This window comes from Phalaenopsis equestris, unplaced genomic scaffold (genome assembly GCF_001263595.1).
Source record: "Phalaenopsis equestris unplaced genomic scaffold, ASM126359v1 Scaffold000114, whole genome shotgun sequence".
Taxonomy (NCBI): domain Eukaryota; kingdom Viridiplantae; phylum Streptophyta; class Magnoliopsida; order Asparagales; family Orchidaceae; genus Phalaenopsis; species Phalaenopsis equestris.
Window position 1 is genome coordinate 558,301 of NW_018164556.1, and position 24,861 is coordinate 583,161.

At 37.5% G+C, this 24,861-nt stretch overlaps 1 protein-coding gene and 1 long non-coding RNA gene across 2 annotated transcripts in view; both read right to left on the reverse strand.

The window, feature by feature from the left end:
• Positions 1–24,861, reverse strand: part of LOC110020962 (peroxisomal fatty acid beta-oxidation multifunctional protein-like) — a 35,029-nt gene that overhangs the window by 9,325 nt on the left and 843 nt on the right. The window contains exons 3-12 of the mRNA XM_020719270.1: positions 19,847–20,013; positions 14,850–14,969; positions 11,767–11,881; positions 11,550–11,612; positions 11,412–11,468; positions 11,244–11,311; positions 10,849–10,930; positions 10,681–10,736; positions 3,333–3,635; positions 2,812–2,898 (exon numbers count right to left, since the gene is read on the reverse strand). Of these exons, the coding sequence (XP_020574929.1) occupies positions 2,812–2,898; positions 3,333–3,635; positions 10,681–10,736; positions 10,849–10,930; positions 11,244–11,311; positions 11,412–11,468; positions 11,550–11,612; positions 11,767–11,881; positions 14,850–14,969; positions 19,847–20,013 (1,118 nt within the window). The remainder of the gene's footprint in view (positions 1–2,811; positions 2,899–3,332; positions 3,636–10,680; positions 10,737–10,848; positions 10,931–11,243; positions 11,312–11,411; positions 11,469–11,549; positions 11,613–11,766; positions 11,882–14,849; positions 14,970–19,846; positions 20,014–24,861) is intronic.
• On the reverse strand, positions 14,114–15,216 carry LOC110020990. The gene is made up of 2 exons (XR_002293592.1): positions 14,970–15,216; positions 14,114–14,888 (listed from the first exon to the last, which is right to left on the reverse strand). It is a non-coding gene; the product is annotated as an uncharacterized LOC110020990 (long non-coding RNA).

Genomic DNA, 24,861 nt, shown 5'->3' on the forward strand with positions numbered 1-24,861 from the left:
CGTCGCCTGCGACTGTTTCGCGGCTTCGACCTCAGCGGCTTCGCTCCGACCGTCTTTGGGTCCTCGTTTTTACTTTGCCCTCTACTCGACTTGGCAGAGCTCGTTTTCCGCTTCGCCCCTTCCGGATTTCCCTGCTATGTTTGAAACTGATAAAGCCTCATTTGCCCACGTTGTGGGTAATCCTCAAGTGGAGTCGGCGATTGTCGTCCCCTCAAGTTATAAGGAATGTTTCGTGATGGGGATTGTCGTGATGATATATGTGACTGCCCCTTTATTAAGAATGCAAGTAGGAAAAGTGAGAAAACAACACTTTTTTCGCTAACTTAAAAATTTCAACCCTGACTGAGAAATTCAAGTTCGCTCTTATTGAAAAATTTCAGTAGGGGCACTCACCTATGGAAGTTAGAAGAAAAAGTTTTGATGATCTCAAACTAGCAAGAAAGTGGAAAGTGAGACTCATAATGAGAGATATGTGTTCAATTAACCGTGACTGAAGACTACACTCGAATTTTCTCCAAAAAATATCTTAACATTGCAGACAAGTCAATGAAATTACTCAAGTGGTCTCCTGATTTTGACCTCAATCATGAATCTCCTACTGTATCAGTATGGTTTAGTCTACCTGGTCTCAAGCTGCACTTTTTTAATCATCAGGTTATTTACTCTATTGGGGTCATACTTGGAACCCTATGATGCTAGATCTACCCACTTTCAACTTAACCAGACCTCCTGTGGCCAGAATACTTGTATAAAGAGATATTACTTTACCTGATGTTATTGAAATCTGGTTGAGTACAACTTATAATGGATATTGGCAGCAAATCGTCATAGAACATGGACTTCTTTATTATTCTCATTGTAAGATGTATAGGCATACTCTTGTAAATGTCATAAGCTCCACCCTAATTTGAAATCTAAAGATCAAGTGAATAAGGATGGATCTAACCTCACTGCTCTGGACATATATGTTCCACCTTGAGAGAAAACTATCACAGGACAGGATTTGGTGTTTGCTTTAACTCTGTGGACCCCCCCTGACAACACTGTTACTGTGATTGATGTGTGTTGGATGGCTCTGCTGGGCAACCTACACTTTCAAACCCTATTGAAAACAGTACTGAATAATCCTTACCTACAAAGGATAGTGTTCGGACTGATAATCAGGAGAACCTTACGGCTCCCCATCTTCAAAAAGTATCTAGTATAGAGGCGACACCTCATACTTCACAAACACTAGAACCAATTGTGGGTACAACTGTTGGCAATATTTCTACTACAGCTATACCACCTCATCCAAATGAGCAACAATCTTTGGATGAGGAGTGACATGTTTACACTTCCAAGAGAAAGAAGAAAAATGGAGATTTACTTAAGGAATCTAATGGATGCTACTTTGATTACTTCGGGTAATGGTACGCACCTTGACAATTTTTTAGTTGGTTCCTTTCCGAGAACTAGAGGCAGAGGCAGAACTAAATTGGGTCGTCCCGATTGATCTTATATGTAAAATCTCCTTTTTGGGTTTTTTGTGTGGGTTGGGTGCCTATTTGGGCCCACTTATACAACCTATTTGTATTATATATTTATTTATTTATTTATTTATTTATTAAAAAACTTAATAAACCCACCTTATAATCTTCGGCCAAACCTTAATTACGCACCTCACTTCCTCACATGAGCTCCTTCCACTGTGCACGAGAGAGCTTCCCTGTGCGCGAGAGCTGAATCGCAGGCATTAGGGAGCTTCTTCCTCAACTTCCTCTTCTTCGACTCCTTCCTTACATTGCTCTTCTCTTTCTTCTACTTCAACTCACGCACAACTTCTTCCTCTGTTCTCGCACAGCTCGCGAGCTTCCTCTGTCAACTTACTTTGATCGGCAAAGGCACCTGTCGTAGATAAGCTCGACCTTCAGGTAAGTTGTTCACACCTCTGCTTCTCTCAAGCACATTCCTTTATAGGGCGAAAGTAACCTTTAATTTCCGGACTCCTCACCTCGTCTTCCTGACTGTTCGATTCCTCTTCTCCGGCTTCCTCATTTCCCCTCGTTTCTTCTCTTCCTCTCACTAGTTGGTTGTTTGATTCCTCATCCCACGGTAATTGAAATGGAGCATTACAAATGAACAATGCATTCATGAACAATTTCAAGTACATACTGAAGAACAAATACATGCTCAAACAAGTCAAGCACAAGCTAGGGACCAATTTGCTCAAGCTTGACTCATTTACACAACTTTAGATATTTTGTTGCATGTACATTACTATTGTACACATAAATGATACTATAAGGACAAGAATTATTATATTAACAGTATCCTTCATTTTATGGACATCACAACATGCTCATTTGGTCAAGGTAAGGATAATTATTGGTGGACCATCTGATCCAATTTAAAGAAGGTTCATGGTGAGACATTAAATGGATCCAACTAATTTGAAGCTCAAAATCAATAAACCATGAAAACTGCTCAATTTTATCATGATTTTTTTCAAAATCAATGAGACGTTTCTCTCTATCAGTAGCTGTAATTCCATTACTGTTCTCTAAAAAGCAAAAGTTTTATCCTTTGGTGTACGGTCAGAACATGAGCAAATTAACATGAACTAAACAATGAAGAGGTTAAAAAATAAATTCGATAAAAAAACCCTATTAGCAGAGAGGCAATTGCCTATAAGAGAAAATAAGTTTTCTAGGATGTAATAAATGATTGTCGTAGATAAAAAAACCCTATTAGCAGAGAGGCAATTGCCTTCTAGGATGTAATAAATGATTGTCGTGCAAAATGGCATAAAAACAGACAGAAAAATAGTACCTTGGAAGTTGTACGTTCAGCCAAAAAGATTTGAACAAGACTTTTTGCACTTCTAGACAATACTATCTCCTTAAAAAGTCTTGCCTCCTGAAATCGGTAAATTTGCTTAGCGCGTCAGATTGTAAATTATCAAACGGGAAAAGCAGCAGACAAATAATATTTGACGGCTAAGCCAGCCACACTCAAATCCCAGTGCATTTCAAAAGGGTACTCTGCTTTTTTAGTTTGTTCTAACTACATAATTTCTATAAATAAAATGTTAGAATAAAGTGCCAATCCTGTGCCATGTACATGGAACCATTTTAGTCCCAAAGTCTATAAAAGTGCTAAATTAACATCTAAATCTTTTAATATAGGTTGAAATAGTCCACAAGAAGAACTATTTTAGCCCCCTTTAAAAGAGTATGAAGAAAATTGACAGTTTTATAGACTTCGGGATTAAAATGATCCCGACAAAGAATGATGAGACCATTTTGACACCTTTCTCTAAAATGTTGATGCAGACACATTAAAATACTTACTTTCAGGACACCCGCATATCCCCCAAAAAGTATGCCCTCCTCAATTGCATCAAGGCACACTTGACGTTGAGGAATATGAGGAGCAGACTTTTTAGCTTGTTGCCTGGTTGCATGAACAATTTGACATGCTTCAGAAAGAGAACCGAGTTTGTCGGTCCGCTGAAGTGAGCGAAGCCAAGGTTTACGTCTTTCAGCTATTTCAACAGCCCATTGTCTTGCAACCATCAATAGTTCTTTGGGGGAAGCACCAGCATCAATTAGGCCAAGCTCCTTCCCTTCTTTAGCTCGTATAGACTTGGACAGCTGCATGACAACATAGAACGCCGAAAAAAGAGCGCGTTTTAAATTAACTGAGTGCAAGGAAATCAGAGAATGAGAGTGGCACACTTGCAAGAAGTATAAGCTAATATTTTTTAGGCACCTTCGAAAACTCTAACCAACTCATCATACAAATAAGATTTTTTTAGGTTTAAAACAGAAAATAAAAGGGAATAAACAGATAACCATTGGAAAACCTACCAAGCTAGTATGAGAATCTAAAAATGTCACATACAAATGAAATAATGTTGTCATGACATCCATGGTATGAAATTCAGAAGAGCAAATAGATAATTCTATGTTTGTCATGTATTTTAGCAAAAGAAAATCTAGGCGAAAAAAATATATATTATAAGACTATAAGATGGATTGAAGTATTAGAACTCAAAAAATAATTATGGTCATATTACTTTTACAAAACTATTCAAAATAAACTATCCATGTTTATACAATCACCAGATAGGTATTATAAAAAGAAAAGTCCCAAGAAACATTTCTCCAATTTACTCTGTCAGCTAGAAAAAATAACTCCAAAATGATCCTTCGTACAAAAATTATGATACAAAATTGATCTTAATTTCGTCAGTCAATAAAATTGATCCCAATTAAGCCCATAAAGGACCATATTAAATCAATTATGAATAATTGAGATACAAAATTGGAGAAATGTAATAGTTTGGGATTAAAATGACCACATAAGGATAGTTGGGGACCATTTTAAAATTTAAACTTTAAAAATCTGGCTAGGTTTCAAGCAATAAACAAAGAAATGGATTTAGAAAAAACTAAGGCAAAAATAGATAACCCACAAAGCAGTTAATCAACCAATTAGTGAATTGTAATTGGAGCAATGTTTAGAAAATCTTTTGTAACATCTTCTAAAAGGTGTTAATAATATACCAACTAGTGAATTGTTATTCGAGCAATGATTAGAAAATGTCCTTTAACAAAATATACTGAAGACCTATGAGCTTGGGATATGAAAATTCCTTTAAAATATTAGAAATTGCTAAAATTCATATGTTTTCCCATCATTGTGCTTGATCTATCATCTATATGAAGGCGGGGTTGTCAAGGTAAAGGTCGGAAGAGATCCCTTGTGGTTGGCTGAAAGGATCTTAAGTACCAAGTAATCTCAAAGATTAATAAAATTTACAGAGACATTAATAAAATTTTGCAATATGCATATTGTATCCATTATGCAAAGATGGGTTGATGAAGAGTTGTTTTTCCAAACTAGTAAAACCAAGCATTATGCGGTTAGAACATAAAGGCACGAGATATGGAACTCCATAAAAAGGGTGACATAATCGCATAGTTAAATCTTAAAATACTTTTAGCCCATGGTGGTCCTTCTTGTAATCAACCAATTAGCATAGAATTGCTTTTTCTTAACTTCATAGGGGCAGTATAAAAATTTAGGGGCCGAGAGATTTGGAGGGAGGCTTGTCTGTTCCAACCACTCTTTTTACCAAGTGAAAGGTTTTTTTTTTAAGTTAAATTTCAGATTACATCTTGGTTTGGGAAGTATTTACCAATTTTAGAGAGCAATAGAAAGGGAAATCATAGTGGAGTCCAGCACTCTGTCACGATTGATCCCGAAACTTGGAATCCATCTCCCAGGGACTATCAAGTACAGAAATCTGCACAATTCAAGCAACAGGAAATCAGCAAGAGGGCACTTTCCTACTGGAAGAGAGAGGTCTATGTTAACTCCATATGGTTGGATAAATCAACAACTACTGCTTCCATGATGTTCTCATATCCAAATTATTAATAGATGAGTCTTGGTGGCTTGGGAAAGTGAAATCATAGTTTTAAAAATCGATCCAACAAGTCCAACCAGGTCAATCATGAACCAGTCCTCCAACCAGTTTAATCCAATTCTAAAACCGCTTTTACACAGAACTAACTATTAAACCAAGGCATCAATGTATCAGTCCCTTTTTCTTATCAATTGCCCAATTCTAATATTGATTAACTTTTGACTTTTTTTTTTATTTTGACTAGGTAGAAATAAAATATTTACATAAAATTAATTAAAATATGGTAACCTAAAATTTTGATTCAGAATCATATTCAAAATATTCAAGAGGCAAAATATTTATTTGGAATATTATATATTGAATTAGTAAAAATATCATTACTACATTCTTATTACGTACTTTAAATCATATTAAAATCATTTTAATATTTTTACATCTCAACCCCTGATTGAAACTTCGAACCTTGGGCATTCTCTTCTGCCAGTGCATTGCCTGGTCCAACTTGCAGCATTTGGGTAGCTAGGAAGGTAGTTGGCCATTCTAGCAAATTCTGAAATCCCGGTCTCTCTCAGACTACCATGGGAGTCCTAGAAACAACAACGACGGAAGGCCTTACATATAATGTGCTTGAAGCAATAACATGCCCACATTAGCCTTCTTTAAAAAACTACGAGTCACTGAAATGGAAAGAAAGGCAAACACAGTAGGAGGACGCCAGTCAGGTTTGGAATGACAATACCAAGACAAGCCACTAAACTACTGACTTCCTTAATCAAGAAGCTATACAACATCAGGTTCTCTATTTTTTGTTTATTAAGGGCCCAATTGGCATCACTTTTATTTTCTCTTTCCACTTTTATTTTTGAAAATATATTTGGATCGTATAATTTTTATATATTTTTATCTTTTACTTTTAGAAATAATTCTTTCTAAAAACAAATCACCTTATTTTTAAAAATATTTAAAACGCTTAAAAGAAGTTTGGAGTGTTTTTAAAAACAACTATTACAACTAAATATACTTTAATTCAAATCAAAACACAAACAAAAAAAAAATAAAAACATAAAATAGAAAACGAGAGAAGAAACCCCAAACAGGGCCTAAGCTAAAGCCTAGACTTGCTTTCTTACATAGTTTGGCTACCTGATTGTACTCCTGATTTTAACTACAGCTGAGCTGGAAACGATTCAGCCAAACTAGCTTGTATGTCTTCTTTCCCGTTTCCCTGGAAGTGCTGAGATAGCTCTCTCACGATTGAATTAGGAGAAGGAGAACCAAATATTGGATATAACCTTTATGCAAGCTTGAAATGGCTATTCTTGAAACAGGAACCTGGAACTTTGTTTTGTTCTAATCATTTTTTGGGGACCTGTTGTTTTCTGGAATTACCTTTTTTTTTCTTTGTTTGGTAATATTTTTTAGTTTTATTTGAAAGCAACTCGTTAAGTTCTCCAAACATCATTTCAGTGTCAAAGGTCTAACATTAATGAAACATGATAGCTACTTTATAATATAAATTTTTGACAAGAAAAAAAATCCTCATGATGCCCCAGATTTTAATCATCAATGAAAAATACAGCGCCAGGACCCAATGCTCTTATTATGATGTACCCTGGGGTAAGTAGCTGTGTTAAACTACCAAGAAAATCCATATGCCCTGTATGGTTTATAAGAAATGCTTAAATTATGACAGAAAATATGAATGTAAGTATTAGTAAAGTTGAGATTGAGTTTCATGTGAATTACATCAACCCAACTAGTAATGACATTATTGAAAATTTAACATAAGGAATGTTAAATAATATTATCGATTTAGTATACTCATTATTAAAAAAAAAGATAAAAATGAAAAAGTTACCGTAGCCTCTATAACAAATTAGCTCATCATCAAAAGCTTGATGAAAATAAGAAGCAACTTCTTATAAAAATATCAACAAGACGAGATTTTTGGATTAAAATAGCAAATGAGTCCAAATTCTTAACATGATCTTTTTCTTCTCCTTGTTTAAAACATTTACATTTCCTTTTTTTGTAGTTTGCTTTTGTTTGAAGTATTTTCTCTGATTATTATTTTCGTTGAATTATAACAAAGTACTTCACTTCTTTCTAAGTGGATGATTTTTTTTTCACAGTTATTGTTTAGTCTGTCACCCACTACACTCTTATTTAAATTTAATGTTCGAAGTAATATTAGGAAATAATTATTCTTGTGAAAAGTTACGAGGAATGAATTATTTTCTTAGATTTGGAGTTATTTTCTTTTCTATTTTATATTTATTTCCCTAAATTAGAATTTATTTCCTTTCCTATTTTAAGTTTTTCTATTTTATGTTTTTTCCTTTGTCTGCAAATAATTAATAAGAATTTATTAATTAGAGATATTAGGTAATATATATTTCCTTTCATATTATTTCATTTTTATTATCTTTCCTATTTTAGGATTTATGTAAAGGGTTATTTATACCCCCCTTCATTTCAATGAAAATATCTCTGTTTAATTCTGCATTATTGGTATTAGAGTCAAATTTTGTGCCTTAGCCACTGATCATCCTTCGAGAGACGTCAGATTCTCTTCCTACCATCGTCCTTGGGGCAAGGGAGGGACTCATTCTCTCGGGCAACGGGAGCGCACGATCGAAAGGGAGCTCGCAAAGTTGTGGTTGTCCTGCATTTTCGAAGAGGAGATATTTTCTTTTTGCGCCTATCTGATTTTTCCCTGTAACTGTGCTGAAGATCCAATCCCTTGTGAACGTGGTGGACTTCTCTCCCAAGTTATTCCCCCGCTGATTCTCCTCAGTGCTTCAGATTGTTGGAGTTGATCACCCGGAGGAAGGGACAAGGCATATTGCGGTGAAGTTCGACTCTTGCTTGAGCCCATGTGAGAGCGCCGCGGATGATGAGAAGGCTGACCCAGTTCATTGGGAGCCTCTTCGTTGTGTCTATGATGGTCTTGCTAGCCATTGAGGATGACCCCTCTTAGCATAGTGCTAAAACCGAGGATGAAGATGTGGGAGAGACAAGTAACTATAGTGTGGGACAAGAGTGTCTTGATCGGTTATCTATTGCCCTGGGAGGGAACACCAGTTCTGGTTGTCTCTAAGTTGCTTCCACAGCATTTAGCAGCCTCAGAATGACAGAAACACATGCAACATTGACTACTAAGCTGATGATGACAACACTGCTCTTCACATAGCAGCTTTGAATGGCTATGTTGAGTGCGTTCAACTTGTACTTGATTTACATGCCTTCACATTTCATTATGGTTCTTCGATGAATTTGATCAAAGCGGGAAGCACTCCTTTGCATTATGTCGCTTGTGGAGGGAATCTTAGATGTTGTCAATTACTCTTGTCTGAAGGATCTAGCTGATTAACATTGAACTGTAACAGTTGGATTGTGGTTGTTGTTGTCAGGATATGGGGCCATCATGCACTTGAGCATTAACTTGTGCCCAATTCTGATACACGATCATATCAGTTTTCCCGCCGTCTTTCCTGCAGGCCCTTGACACTGGAGGTGCAGCTTTCCCTAGAGGTACAGCTGTCCCGTCGCCTTCCCTGCAGGTCCTTCTCGCAGGTTTTTTGTATGTTCCCTGCAGTAATCTGGATTCCTAGTTTCCAGTAGTCCGGCTTCCCTGATTTCATATAGTTGTTCAAGTTTACAACAATCTGGTTTCCTCGTTTCCAGCAATCCAGCTTCCGTGATTTCCTGCAGCCTTACAACATCAGTCCTCTTGTGACTAAGAATCCTAACGTTGAGGTTTACTCTGGTTCTATCTACAAACATGAGGAGCTTGAGGCTGTTGTCATTTCCATTGGCATCCATACTTTGGCAAGGCTGCCCACCTTGTTGATAGCACCAACCAAGTTGACCACTTCCAACAGGTTCTCACTGTCATTGGGAATTTCTGTCACAGACCCTTCCCTACGACAGGTCCCCTTTCGGAGTTTTTATTTCTATTTCATGCCCTCCTCCAGAACTTTCACTATAGCATACCCTCCACCTGAATTATTCCTGCAACACGTCCTCCTCTGGAGCCTTTTCTGTAGCGAGCCCGATCTCCTAAGTTTTTTTTTTGCAGTACATACCCTGTAACTTTCCTGTTGATTGTCTACTTCCCTGCAAACTCCCATGCAGTATTACCTGTAGGATTCTTCTGTCTACCTACAGATACTGCAAGAACTGCAGTCAAAGACAACCGCAGTTGTTTACTTCCCTACAAACTCCCCTGCAACATTACTTGTAAAAGTCTTCCGCCTATCTACAGACATTGCAGGAACTACAATCACAGACAACCGCAGTTGTCTACTTTCCTGCAAACCCCCCAGCAGCATTACCTGTAGGAGTCTTCCGCCTACCTACAGACACTGCAGAAACTGTAATCAATAACAATTGAAGTACGGGACGAAGACTTCACGTTCTACTTTACATGATCTTCCTCGCACATTATTTGATGTTTTCAAATCAAAGTTAAAGATGATTTTCAACTATGTTCCAACTTGAGAGGGAGTGTTAGAAATTATATTAGGAAATAATTTATTCTTGTAAGAAGTTATGAGAATAATTATTTCCTTAGATTTGGCGTTATTTTCTTTCATATTTTATATTTATTTTTTTTGGATCAAAAGTTATTTCTTTTCTTATTTTACGTTATTTCCTTTCTCTCCAAAATAATTAATATGAGTTGATTAATTGGAGATATTATGTGATATATTTTTCCTTTCATATTATTTACTTTATATTACCTTTACTATTCTAGGATTCATGTAAAGGATTATTTATATCCCCTTTATATCAATGAAAATATCCCCATTTAATTCCGCTTTATTTCGCATTATTCTGAATTTCAACACTTAATATATACAAAACTTGTACTTTCACCTTATATAAATTTTTTTGTTCTTTGCAGAACTTTGTAAAGAAACTAATGACACATTTAACCCTGCAGGCTAATGAATGTCTTATTCATTTGAGTAAATACAAGAACTATTATATTCATCCTTAAACTCTCTCCTTCAAATTACGGGCAGTTTATTGGTGTGTTACGAATAACAAAATGATGATGATGATGACGATATTTTTCAAGAGTTGCAAATGTTCTAAATAAACCTTGAATGTAAAAAAAAAAATCAGGAATAAGTAGAAACACTTGAATGCTGGGTAGCAAAAATGCAAATACTCACAACAAACTCGTATTCTAAACTGCCTCACTTACAAAAGATAAGAAATATTTTAAGAGGAAAGAAAACAATGAATTTACTCACCAACATCATCTCCATGGCCTTTGACAACCCTACCAGTCTGGGAAGCCGTTGGGTACCTACGAAGAAGTTATGAATTTATTGATAATATGCAGGAAAAAAAATACACTAAAAAGGAATAAAAACAAATGTCTCATGCAACAATTCATGATAAAGCAAAACAAGCGTTACCTCCAGATCCAGGAATAACTCCAAGACTAAGCTCAGGCAACCCTAGCTGAGCATCCAGAGTGGATATGCGAGCATGACAACCCTAAAGAAAAAGGTTATTAAAATTAAAACTGAAAATAAATAATAATAGGAAGATTTCCATACAGGATTACATATCTAACACCTAAACTTCAATTTTTACATATATGCCACCTTACATATGTATGAAAAGGTGATAGTTGTTAAATTAAAATAGTGGCACTTTTTATGTGATATGAAAGACTTGGGTGGTATAAATCTAAAAAGTAAAGTTTAGGTGTTAGATATGTAAAAACATAGAAATTGGGTGGTACTTATATAAATTTCACATAATAAATAATAATATTGGTGCAAAAAGGGATCAAGTATCAACAAACCATGGTTAATTCCAAACCACCACCAAGTGCAAGCCCCTGAATGGCAGCAACCGAAGGCTTTTTGGCATCTGAAAAATAGCAACAAACATAAATACACGAATTAAAAAGTAGTATTTATGACACTGTATGTTAGAGAAACATAACGCAGTTGCCAACATGAGTTCAGACCTTCAATCGTATTCACAACCAGATCAACAGACACGTCCGACAAAACTGATACATCCCCTGCTAACAAACAAAATATATTAGCAAAATATCACAGAAAAAATATTAAATTGCATCTTTCAGTTCATCTTAATTTCATACCAGTCTTCTGAACTTCAGCAAAAACATTGATATCAAACCCACCAGAGAATTGTCCATTGTCACCTACTCATGTAATAATTGAAATAAAAAAATCTATTAGAGGCATTAGAACTCAAAATTTGTGTTTCTATGGTTTGCAAATTAAATACAATCAACCGTAAATTTTAAAGCAAATTTCCAGATCTGCAAAGTAGTTAAAATTAAATCAAAAACTTACGAAAAAATTGAAGCCGACTGGAGTTCAATTTATACAAATTTGTTGTCCCGACAATGAGTTTCCATGATACAAATCTAAAGACATTACAAGCCAGCGAAGCAAAATAACGTTGAGTCTATCTTCAGATATTGAGCGGTGCTCTGATTGTTAGTAGGTTATCAAGTTTTGAAAATAAAAAATCCTCAAAACCGCACATACCTCTAGAAGACCACAAAATTTTGTGGTTAGCAAAATGTTTGTACTTTGGTTCTTCTTTGGAAAAACATTGCACCTAAAAATTGATGGGCTCACGAAGCAAAACAATAATAGCAATGAAAACTTCCTTAAATTATTGCAAGCCCGATAGGCCTCTGATTTGCAAACTAATGGTAATGTTGGATTGCTCTTATTGAGTAAAAAAAAAAAAAAAAAAAAAACCCATTCCAAGATTGACGACATAGACAACATTTTTAATGGCAATAAAATCAAACTCTGCAGCTCCTTGAAATTGTTACATTCAATCCAACCATTTGATTTTTGATCCATACACTGGTGGCTTCTGTTTGTTAATCGAATACTTTGGCTCATCATTGGCTGCCAAACAGCTGCCCAAGCTAAACTTGGCTCAAATAAATCCATCAAGTTAAACTAGGGAGGGATCGTCTAGTCCCTTAGTTAAATGCATTAAGGGACGCAATTTGAAAGATCTTGAAATATGAAGGAAAAAAAAATCCCTCCAAAAAACTATAAGCATGCATTATTTCAACATAGTCTGGAACATTCGCAAGATAAAGAAATACAATATTCATAAGAGAATTCCAAAACTAAGACCCTTATTTGGAACCTCCATTCAACCTTTTATGGTATTTTGTCAGTCTGAACTTCTCTTTCGATTCCTTGGACCTCTAATCTTCTCTTAGGGAAGAAGAAAGGTCGCATCACCAATTGAAAATCACCATCTCCCATCACTAACCGATGTTAATGTCTGATATCCATTATCGCTCATTGTCTGACATCGTTGTCGATGAATATTGACATTCATCCACTCCAATTTTTTGACGTCTAACAACCGTTGTCTACCATCAACACAGTTGTTAACCATCGCAACTAAAGATAGCCTAATACAATTTAAATTTCCATATTGTAATACTACCTTCTCTATTCGCTGGAGGGGCAAATTTATTTTGTTGAAGTGCAACTTTATAGCATGATAACTATATGAATACAACAGGTGAAATTACCGAGTATTGTCACATTATAAAAAAAAAACATGAAAGATAAAACACGTATATCAAGAAGCCAAAGAATGAACAATCTAACAATACAAGAAAATAATATAGGAGACAAAAAAAAAATCACTTGGACTGCTTTGCTTGAAAACCGGGTGAAAATAAGAGTTAATATATTAGTTTTGATTATGCCCACATCTAGTGAGCGGGATTTTGTATCTCCTATCTAACAAAACATCTCACTTATAGGAGTGTCGCAATGGAATGAAGTTAATATCAATCAATAATAACTAAAATCGGGTAGAATTAAGAATTTCCTTATTTAAAGTTGTTGAATTAAATTTTGTAACTTAATTGTAAATATATTTTTTTTCCTTATAGCTGAATATTTAGATTAAGAATATGTATTATTACAAATTATTATGTATTATTATACTACCTAAAATAGATTGTATAGACCTTTATTTATTGGAATGAAAGCAAAGAAAAAGGCATTCAATCTATTTACTCAAAACATTGACATGGTATCATAGCCACGTCAAATCGTTTCAGACTGAGTCTTTCGTTGTCTTCGCTAGTCTTTGGGAATCGTTCGTCTTCATCTTCGACTCGAGCTCATTCCATCTTCGTCGACATCTTCGACTGCTTCCTACGTCTTCGGCGTCTTCTACTGCAAATCGTCGAAAGTCTCATCCGCGATCCAATCTTCCTCCATGTTGCGTCCAAACGTGATTCTACCCTGTGTGATTCTTTGCCTGAGGCTGCTCCTTGCTTCATCCTTATCGCACCATTGCAAGCCTCACCACTATTCAATCTCTCCTTCCCTAACCCGACGACCAACCTTCTCCCACTGAAATAGCGCATGATTCTTCCCTGTTCACGCCAAACCTGCTGCCCAAAGTCCGTCCCCCCCAATCTTGTTGTTCAGACCGAGAGCTCCCCTCGGTTTTTCTTATTCGAGCCGAGCATTACATTAAGTCCAGCCCAAATTTTATTGGCCTACCCAAGCCCTTGCCCAACGCAATCTTTGTTCTTCATGCACAGCTATAGCCGCCCGTTCCTATTCACGTGACAAAAAGTTGAATTTTGGTTTTCTTTGGTTTTTTTTTATCTCTTTGTTTTCTTTGGCTTTAGGTAGATTTCGATCAACAACTTTCTTGATAATCAAATTGTGATTGACAATTCTGTTTAGAATGTCTTCTGAAATCTTAGATATTAGATTTAAGCGAAAAAATTATGCAGCATGGGAATTTCAATTCAAGATGTTTTTAAAAATGAATGAGCTTTGGGGTCACATTGATGGGTCATCTCCAACACCTACAGAGCCGAAAAATCTTGGTTAATGGGAGGCAAAGGATGCTCGGATTATTTCTTGGATTTTGGGATTTATCGATCATTTTGCACGGTTAAAGAAATATGAAAATACTTGAAGTGCGTCTACAATCAAGATAATACTGTAAGATGCATTCAATTGAAAGTTGAAATAAGTAATTATAGTTAAGGTAATCTCTCAATTGAACAATATTATTCTGACTTCCTAAATTTATAGAGCAAATATTCTGGCATTATCTATGCTAAAGTGTCAAAAGAGAACTTAGCTAGTTTTCGGGCTATTTATGAAGTGAGTGTCGCGATCAATTTTTAATGAAGCTCTGACCTGAATTTGAAATTGTTTGGGTTGGGTTAATGAATAGAGATATGGTTTCTTGTTTGGATGTATGCTTTGGTGAATTATTGAGTGAAGAACAAAGTTTGACGACACAAGCCGCTATCGGTGCAGTTGGTGGATCATCAGAAATAGTTAATGTTGCTCAGACCCTAGGGAAGGAAACAAAAGAGTGTTACAGTTGCAAAGAATTTGGTATCTCAAGCTACCATTTCACGGGCGTTGAGAGGAACATCAGTAGGAATGACCTTGAATGTTCCAAAGGGAAGAACCAACATCAAATACAGGGCCACCCCAGATAAGAGAAATGCAACATCAGTAGGAATGACCTTGAATGTTCCAAAGGGTCATGAGTTGGAAGAACCAACATCAAATACAGGGCCACCCAAGATAAGAGAAATGTGATTTTTTCATATGTATAAACCCCTTCCTAAATTACCCCGATGAAGGGAGGTCTAACATGTCATAAGTGGGGTCATTTTGTGTCATGCTGAGAATATCACGTGGAGTTATTCGGAGGATATTTTCAGTTCAGCTTGGTACCCCTCGTCGATGTCCAGACAGGAGAGATAATTAGTGAGAATATGAGATCACGTGGAGTTATTCGGAGGATATTTTCAGTTCATCTTGGTACCCCTCGTCGATGTCCAGACAAGAGAGATAATTAGTGAGAATATGAGGGGAAGAAGTGGGTTACAACTAAGATGGCTCAATATATGATTAGTGAGAATACTCTTCTATCTATAGTTCCTCCCAAAGCGTGCCAAAGGTGGATGGATACCTATTCTACCATTATGTGCTTTGAAACGACAACGTCTATTTGATCGACCTATCAGAGCACTTGAAACTGTGCGGGAAGATTCAAGCTACTCTTACTGCACATCAAACTGAAACAACCGTGGGTTACTTCGGGAAGATTCAGTAGTACAGGCGAGACCCATAGTCCCAGAAAATGGGACAAAGATGGGTGTACACACGCAGGTGGAGCAAACTCCTCTGATGGTTTGGGAGACAATACAACCAACAGTGGCATCTAGGTCCTACTAGGACTACAATTGAAGATCCATCCACACGAAAAGCTATAGCAGTTCATCACCATCAATGTGCCAACAGTGGCATCTAGGTCCTACTAGGACTAAAATTGAAGATCCATCCACATGAAAAACTAAAGCACTTCATCACCATCAATGTGCCGACAGAAGCTTTGACAAATGAGATCGATGTTGCCCCAATCCCGAGAAATGTCCAAGGGGGTCAAACTGGCTTTCTAAACCTGAACTGGTTTAGTGAGAAGGGTTTAGGACCAACAGGCCCTAGCCATTGGGCTTGCCGCTAATAGGAGGGGGGTCCAACCCCCTCCACATATCTACTATTCTTTATAGGTTTTTGTGTCATGGGGTTTCAGTTTTTTGGATGTTTTCTGATTTCAATTTGTTAGGACAGCCATCAACGTCCTGCGTTCCCCTTCGAGAGTTATATTCAATGGAAATGGTGGTGCTCCGGTTGTATCCCTTTCCCCACGTGGTGATCATCTCCTCTTATCTTCCCCATAGTTTCCCCTCATGTTGGTTGTCTTACTCATTGTTCCTGGTCAACCCACAACTTCACGGCCCACACCTGCTTCTCCCTAAACAGCTGCAGCTTGTTCCCCCAACAGACCCTACGCTAAATATCTCCCATTTCACCACCCTCTCCCTATTCCCATGACCTACCAGCTGCACCTCCTCTCCACTCCAGTCGCCTACCCCCGCCTCTTCTCCCCATCCAAAGGGCCATCCCGCTAAACTCCTGTATGCCACTAATTACCCAACTGCAAGACCACCCAGTCATCCCTATTATACCTTCACTACTCTCCTCTTCCCCCTTATTGTTGCCCCCACCTCATACCCTGTAAATAGCTATCCTCTCAGACCCCCTTGGCCCCCCTCCCTTATCCCCCCTAGGCTGTCTCCTATCCACCCAGATTCCCTGATAGACCCTGTAAGCCACTTCATCCTGTTGTTGCTGCCCAACCTAGTCCACCTTGTCGCTAACGTCAGTAAACCCATCACCTGCTAACCTGCTTGCTACCACCCACTTTTGTTTCCCTAAACCATTGTCGAGTCGTTAGCCCCTTCAGTCTTGCTCTCGCCCTAGATATTCACATGTATTTGTGTTGTTGTTTTTCCTGCTTTCAAATGTGTGGTTATAATCATTTATTTGCTTCAGGTATTAATAAAGTTGGCTTTTTCATTACCACTTATTTCCTACTTATTCTGGTATCATCTCCACTATAAAATATTTCATCACCTCCTCCTAAAACTTCTAAGATAAAGTTAGGGATTGTAGTAACACTTCTGGTGTCATAGTCAAATATTTGTACATCCTCTCCTAATATAGCTCTACCGATAGTCGATTGTATGTCTTATGTTCCCCTTAGTGTCCACCAATCGTGTTGTCGCGAAACTTCTACAATAGTTTGGGGATGTACACTGATGCCCTTGGTAACAGGCATTGTCCTTGGTAAAGTAGTTGTCCCATCAATGAATATCTTGAATGACTGTTCGGATTTTGTAGCAACGCAGCCTTGATATTCTTCAGCCCTTCATCCTATTCTCTTTTCTGCCTCAAGGCTTCCCAATCTAAAACCATAAGTACTAATAAAACTATCAGCTGGTGCTCCTCCACCTTCCTCAAAGGTGCAGTTGTGGCCTTATTCTCCAGTTATAAGTGATATTGATTCTCAAAATCATATTCAAGTACCTTGGATAGCCACCTCTAATAATCCTCAGTCACCATCCTCTGCTCCAACAAATACTTCAAGCTCCTCTGATATATCCTGACAATAAAGTGTCGCCCCAACAGATAAGGTCCCCATTTCTAAATGGCCAAGATAATAGCCATCAACTCCCGGTCATATACGGACTTGAATCACGTCCTGACGATGAGCACCTTCCTGAAATAGGCAATCATCCCTAGTAGAGTAGTTGTTGTCCCCTCAATGTGTATCATGGAAAATTGTTTGGATCTTATACCAACTCAGCCCTTCATCGTGTTTAATTTCCTGCCTCAAGGCTTCCCAATCTAAGAGTAGTACTGAAAAAGTTGTCAGTTGGGTCTCTTCCACCTTCCTCGATAATGCATCTGAGACCTTATTCTCCAGCCTTGAGCAATACTAGATCTCAAAATCATATCCAAATAACTTCAATAACTACCCCTGATGTTCCACAATCGTCATCCTCAATTCTAGCAGATACTTCAAGCTTCTCTGATCCTACCTAAAGTGTTGCCCCACAAGATAGGGATGTCGTATCTCAATAGACAAAAACCATCAATTCCAGCTCGAAAACGAACTTGAGCATCACCCTAACAGTGAGTACCTGGTTGAAATATAGACCGCTGGCCCTACATGAGTATTGCCTCCAATCCATACTTTAACGTGCCAGTCTCTAGCACAAATGGCCTACTAAATTTTGGAAGTGTTAATACCGGAGAGTTGTTCATGGCTCTCTTCAGTTGTTTGATGGCCTATGATGTTGCTTCTCCCCGCTTGAAACTATCGTTCTTCACTTGTTTCGTTAGTGACAATGCAATCATGTCATACCCTTTCACCAATTTCTAGCAGTACCCAAAGAGAGCTAAAAACCCTCTTAATTCCTTCAAGCTCTTGGCAAAGGCCAATCCAGCATGGCATCAATCTTAGACTGATCTATTGCTACCTCTACCTTGGTTAGCACATGCCCTACATACTCTACCTGTGACTGCACAAAAGAACATTTCTTCAAGTTAGCTTACAATTGGTACTCTCTCAATGTATTCAATACAATTATCGAGTGTGTCATATGCGTAGTTAATGTACGACTGTAGATCGAAATATCATCCAAAATATTAGAACAAACTTCCTGAGCTAAGACTAGAAAGCCAAATTCATGAGACTGAAATGTGGTCGGATCGTTAAAGTCAAACGGCAACACCAAAAACTCGAAGTATCTTTCATAGTTTTGAATGTTATCTTGTTTATATTTGTTGGGTTCATCCTGAGTTGATGGTATCCCGACTTCAAATCAATCTTCGAGAAGATGACTGCTCCAAAAAGTTCATCCAATAGCTCAGCAAACTTATCTAGTAAAATTTTCTTGTTCAAAGCCCTATAGTCTACACAGAATATCCAATTATCATGATTTTTCTTCACCAATAGAATTGGATTGGAAAAGAAGCTCACACTGGCCTGATAATCCCTGCCTCGAGCATGATAGTCCCTGCCTCGAGCATATCTTGTACCAACTTCTCAATCTTATCCTTTTGAATCTTAGGATACTGACACTGATGGGAAGAACTCCAATGTAAAGGTATGCTTGTGCTCCTTGCTAGCTTGTTTAAAGAGGTTTAAAACTGTTGCAGAAGCTATTGAACATACTCGGGGTACTCTATTGACTAGGGCACTCGGGTCCCCTATATAGTCTGTAACTCCAAATAGCCCAAACCTGCCCCCCCAAATCATCTATACCAAAGTTTTGAGTGAGACCATGGTTCTATATAGGCTAGCATCTCCTCTCAGCACCATATTTCTACCCTCCACCTAATCTTCGTGGTCAAGGATTTCCAACCCATTCATCTCCATGATCGTTTGTCGTCACTTCATCCCCAATATCACATCAGTGCTTCCCAAGTCTAAAAGAAGGAAGTCCTCCACCACTTGTAGGCCTTGAAGTGTCTAATATTAATCTCCTGCAATTCCTCGACCTTTATCCACCTTCTCTGTCCCCAGCATGACCCCAAAACTTCTCGTATCTACTAGCTTCAATACTAGTTGGCAACGACCCAATTTGAGATGAAATTGAGAGTGCCCCCTTACCCATCAACACCACTTTGGCTGCTCCCCGATCTATCCCCTCACCTTAGTGGTGTGATCACACCAAGTTGAGGGACACCTCCACTACATCCAAGTGTAAGTTCTCCTCTTCACTGTTTATTCCTCTGACTTCTCACTATCTACCTCCTTCCCCTCACAAACTAAAAGGACATGAAGTGTGTGATCCTTGCACTGTGGCTTGGGGCGTACTTCTCATCACATCAAAAATATAATATCATTGCTCTATTGTCCTGCACCTTTGCCTTTGTGAGATGCTTGAAGTTGACTCGGGATGGGCCCCTATATTCCTCTCCTTAGGCGCCTCCTTCTAAAATGACACTGTATGGGTTTTCGGTGTCATGGTAGTCAAGTTACTCTTGTGGAATCCACCTGTGTGCCGCTTTTTTTGGTCTTCTTCATCTTATTCTTGTATTCCACCATCTGAGCGAGCTCCACCATCTTCTTCAATCCCCACAATCTCAATAGTCGGAGTGCTGCTCGTATGTTGAACTTTAAACCCTTCATGAAGTTCTTCAATATTGCTTCAAAAATATCCCTCAGCTATCCTGAAAATATCTAGAATCTCTGTATATAATTCATGACAGTCCCTTTCTGAGTTAAGACATAGAATTACTCGTGTAGGTCTCCTTCCCAAATGGCTCTGAAACGTTCCTACAAACAATCCTTAAATTTCTCCCACAAACGGATCTGGTATCTAGCATCCATCTACTAAAACTAAGCTAGGGTTTTCCCCTTCAAACATAACTCTCAATAGACAAAATGTTGCTCGTATGTCGAGCTTTAGGCCCTTTATGAAGTTCTCTGATATTGTTTCAAAAATCTCCCTCACCCGTCCCAACAATAGTTAAAATCTCTCCCTATATTTCATGACAAACCCCTTCTGAGTTAAGGCATAGATATATTCGTATTGGTCTTCTTCCTAAATGACTCGGAAACGTTCGAACAAGTAATCCTTAAATTCCTCCCACAAATGAATTGGGTATCTAGCCTCCATCCACTGAAACCATGCTTGAGTTTTTCCCTCCAAACATAACCCAGCAGTCATGAGCTTCTCCTCCCCATTTAACACATTCAATGTAAAATATCGCTCCACCAGATATACCTACCCATGTGTGTATTCCCCCTCGAAGACCGGCATCTTCAACTTCCTAATCCTTCTAGTGTTTCCCTCCATATATCTAGGGTGAAACTCCCTTCTTCGATCATATTCATACCCCATTATGGTTTCTCTCCTTCTTCATGCTTCTCCCAACCCCTTGCATAATCCCTCCATATTTCAGTCCAACACCCACCCTCGGAAATCTCTAATCCTCCCTAAGAGTCCTAGGGAGAAGTTTTTTATGATGAATGCTTTCCTACTCATGTTCCTCCTGTTCGATTTCTTTTCCTTTTGATCTGGCCCCAAATTTTTCGATCAACCCTTGGTTAGGATTTGTAAATTGAGCTGCTAGTGGAGCCTTGGATTGTATCTCAATAAGATTCTTTATCATCTCCTACAACTTCTTGAAAAGGTTGTCAATGGAAGAAAATTTTTCCTCTATCCAGAATTTAAGTTGTCCTACCTCTCCTTCCAATCTTTCTTCCAAAATATCAACTTTTCTTGTTGTCATTTCTTCAAGATCGTGCTTTAATATCAATTTGATACAAACTGAAGCCAAAATCAACGAATAACCTGTGAGAACTAGGTGGGAAAAACCCAAATTATGGCTAATCAATTAATAACAAAGCAAATAAGCAAGATACAAGGGTGATCTACAATTTGAGAGTTAAGTCGTCTCTCCAAAAAACCATAGACGCCAGTAGGAACAAGACAACAAGAGGAAAAGATGTATGAAATAAAATATAAAGTAAACCCTAACTACTTAACCCTAATAAATATCCCTCACGGTATATTCAAACTTTCCCCACAAAACCCCTTTAATTTCCCTTTGTGTGTGCATAATTAAGGGTTGAGTGGGCCCCACCCACATACTGGAATCATCCCCGACAACTAATAGGGGTTTCCGCTCCCCTAAGTTGGGCCTGCTGGTGTTGGGTCTGGTCGGTTCGGACCAGTCCCTCCTGGACCGACGGGTGTGCAAGATTTGGAACCAGCGTAAGAGCATCAGCAACACGAGCAAATAGCGTGTATTGCAAACTATAATTATTGGATAGAATGCAAAGCAATAAAAAATATGAGATGTTTCAAAAGAATGCCTTCTTGCAGCAAAAGTGAAAATGCAATCATTTTAAAGCCTAATTATCAAATTTTAGCAACTTATCATGCAAAGTCTATATAATTCAATATAAGAGAATCACAATTCATAATATTAGAATCTCATCAAAAGCGAATATCTTCATATTATTTAATCACCACAACAACAACAACAAAGTCTTAATCCCACTACGTGGGGTCAGCTACATGAATCTTTTTTCTCCATTGCGTCCTATTTAGTACTATTTAGTATCATATTTTCATTTAGTTCTAGTAAATTAAAATCATTTTTAATACAATAAGCCCAAGTCTTCCTAGGTCTATCTCTGCCTTTCTTAACACAAGCCAAATCCAAAACATCTACTCTCCTAATTGGATCATCTGATAGTCGACGTTTAACGTGACCAAACCATCTAAGACGACTTTCTCTAATTTTGTACGTCACAGGAGCTACACTAACCCTATCACGAATATATTCATTTCGCATTTTGTCTCTAAGTGTAAAGCCACTCATCCACTTAATCATTCTCATCTCGGCAACACTTAATTTATTAGTATGATTCTCTTTTAAAGGCCAACATTCAGCGTCATATAGCATTGCAGGTTTCACCACTGTCTTATAAAATTTTCCTTTCAGTCTAAGCGGTACTTTTCTATCACACAAAAGGCCCGAAGCATTCCTCCACTTCAACCAACCAACTTGAATTCTACTATTAACATCGTCATCTATATCACCATCGCTTTGAACAACGGACCCAAAATATCTAAATCGTTCACACTTTTAATAATTTGATCACCCAAAGTCACACTTCTGTCACTAGAGCTATTACTACTAAAATTATATTTCATGTATTCAGCTTTAGTTCCACTTAAATGAAGGTCTTTAAACTCCAATGTAGACCTCCATAATTCAAGTTTTTCCTGGGCTTTTTCTCTTGTTTTATCCACGAGAAGGATAACATTAGCAAAAAGCATACACACCGAATGGAATGTACCACCATCTTATAAAAAAGAATAATCATCATCATTCGAATAATCCCAACTTAATAATAAAGACTTAAAAGAGAGAATCTATTTTTGAGCGAAAAAAATCATCTCTTTATACCATCAATCTTTCAGATTGGTAAATCCAAATCTAATGAGGATCTAAGATGTTGAGCCACCAATGGAATGAATAAAAATCAAATTTTAGTAACCCTTATAATTGCATGAGCAAAAACAAAAGCTGATTAAAAGAAAACCCCTGCCTAATAAAATTGGTAGAAATTACAAACATACCAACATTTTGTTCAATTCATTTCACTTCAATACTTAAAAATTACACATTTATCAACTTCATTTAGCAGATGTTGTCGGATGAATCTGTTATGGAAAGTAATAAATCTAAAACATGTATATTAGGAAGCTTGAAATTAGGTAATGTAATTAGAGGAGATCTAATAATAGAATTTTTTTTATATTAGAGAAACTTTAAATCTATAGGGATGGAAATGTATATAAATATTTAACATATATTTTCAATTGAGAATAAGAGAAGCAGCTACATTCCTTTACAACATGGTACGTTGAGGATGCAATTAATCATGTATTGGCTCTTTGCTCTGGTTTACGAAAGCAATTCAATAGATATAATCAAGGAGGTTAAAATGGATTGATGGTACCTTTAGAACCTCATTTGTTTGTGAGGAGTTTTAAAGACTAATTTTCTAAAAGTTCGCAAACGCAATTGCTTAACCTTTTTTTCTATTTTATTTAAACATATCATTAAGTGTTTGTTACGGATCAATTTTAATTTTTGTTTTTGTTTCTATTTTTTCCTTCGATTTAAAAAACATGTTTATTTAATATGTTTTTAACACGATGTTATTTTTTAGTTCTAAAAATAAATAAATATATTTTTAAAAGCACTCAAAATAACTTTTAGGTGTTTTGAGTGTTTTCAAAATCAAATATAGCAAACATGTTTTGTTTCAAATTAAAACATAAACAAAAACAAAATAAAAATAAAAAATAAAAAACAAAAAATAAAAGTGATCCCAAACGTCCCCTACATGTACAAGATACATCCCTAAAAAATTATTTTAATCATGCACAAATCTCGATGCATATTTTGACCAAGAGCTCTAAATAATTAATTACTTATACTACAATTCAAATGACGTGTTTGATAAGGTGAGTTAGCTGACATTAAACATAGCTTGATCTGAGTCCAAGTGAGCCCACATCAAGCACTTCTTAAAAGCATAGTAAGAATCATTGAGATATATTTTAAAAAATCAAATGATCTCCAAATCTAACAAGTATATAGTTAAATCAAACATCTCGACAAGCCCAATATCGTTTAATTCTGACATCACTAAGGCACTCAAGTGTCGCTAAAATATCCTCCTATCCAAGAAAATATTTTGGGTCGCCCGATGGAGATGTCTGAATTCTAACAATATTTATAGAGGATGTCACTACCAAAATTTATAAATAATCCCACAGTTTTCATGAAATGAGAGAAGAGAAGACTGAATGAGCTCCAAGGTCTTGATATTTCTCGAGCTCCACCACCACTGGACCATCATTGTCGACTCCCCACCATTCTCAGACAACCGTTGCCCGACCACCATTGTCATCTCTACCAGAGCACCGCAGTTGATCCAAGGCTATCATCGGACTACCGTTGCCCAGTCACCATTGACATCATTATTGTACCACAGTCGCCGAGCTGCTGTCATCGCTTGACAACTGTTGCACGACCACTGCATTCACCATTGCCATACTATTATTGTCTGGCCACCAACCGACAGTCAAACCACTGTCGTTGAGCCGGCATCATAGTCAGGCCATCGTTGCCCGACCACGATTGTCATCGTAATTGGACCACCGTCGTTTGGTCGCCTCTGCTACCGAACCATTGTTGTGGCCACCAACCGACAGTCAAACCACTGTCGTTGAGTCGGCATCATAGTCAGGCCATCGTTGCCCGGCCACGATTGTCATCGTAATTGGACCGTCGTCGTTTGGTCGCCTCTGCCACCGAACCATTGTTAATCAGCCATCACCTTTATTGTCACTGAACCACCACAGTTGGGTCGCTGCTACTATCAGACCACAGTCGCCCAGCAATGGCCGCTGGATCGCCGCTGTCAGGCTGCCACTACCTACGAAGCTGGCATCCTATTTTTTT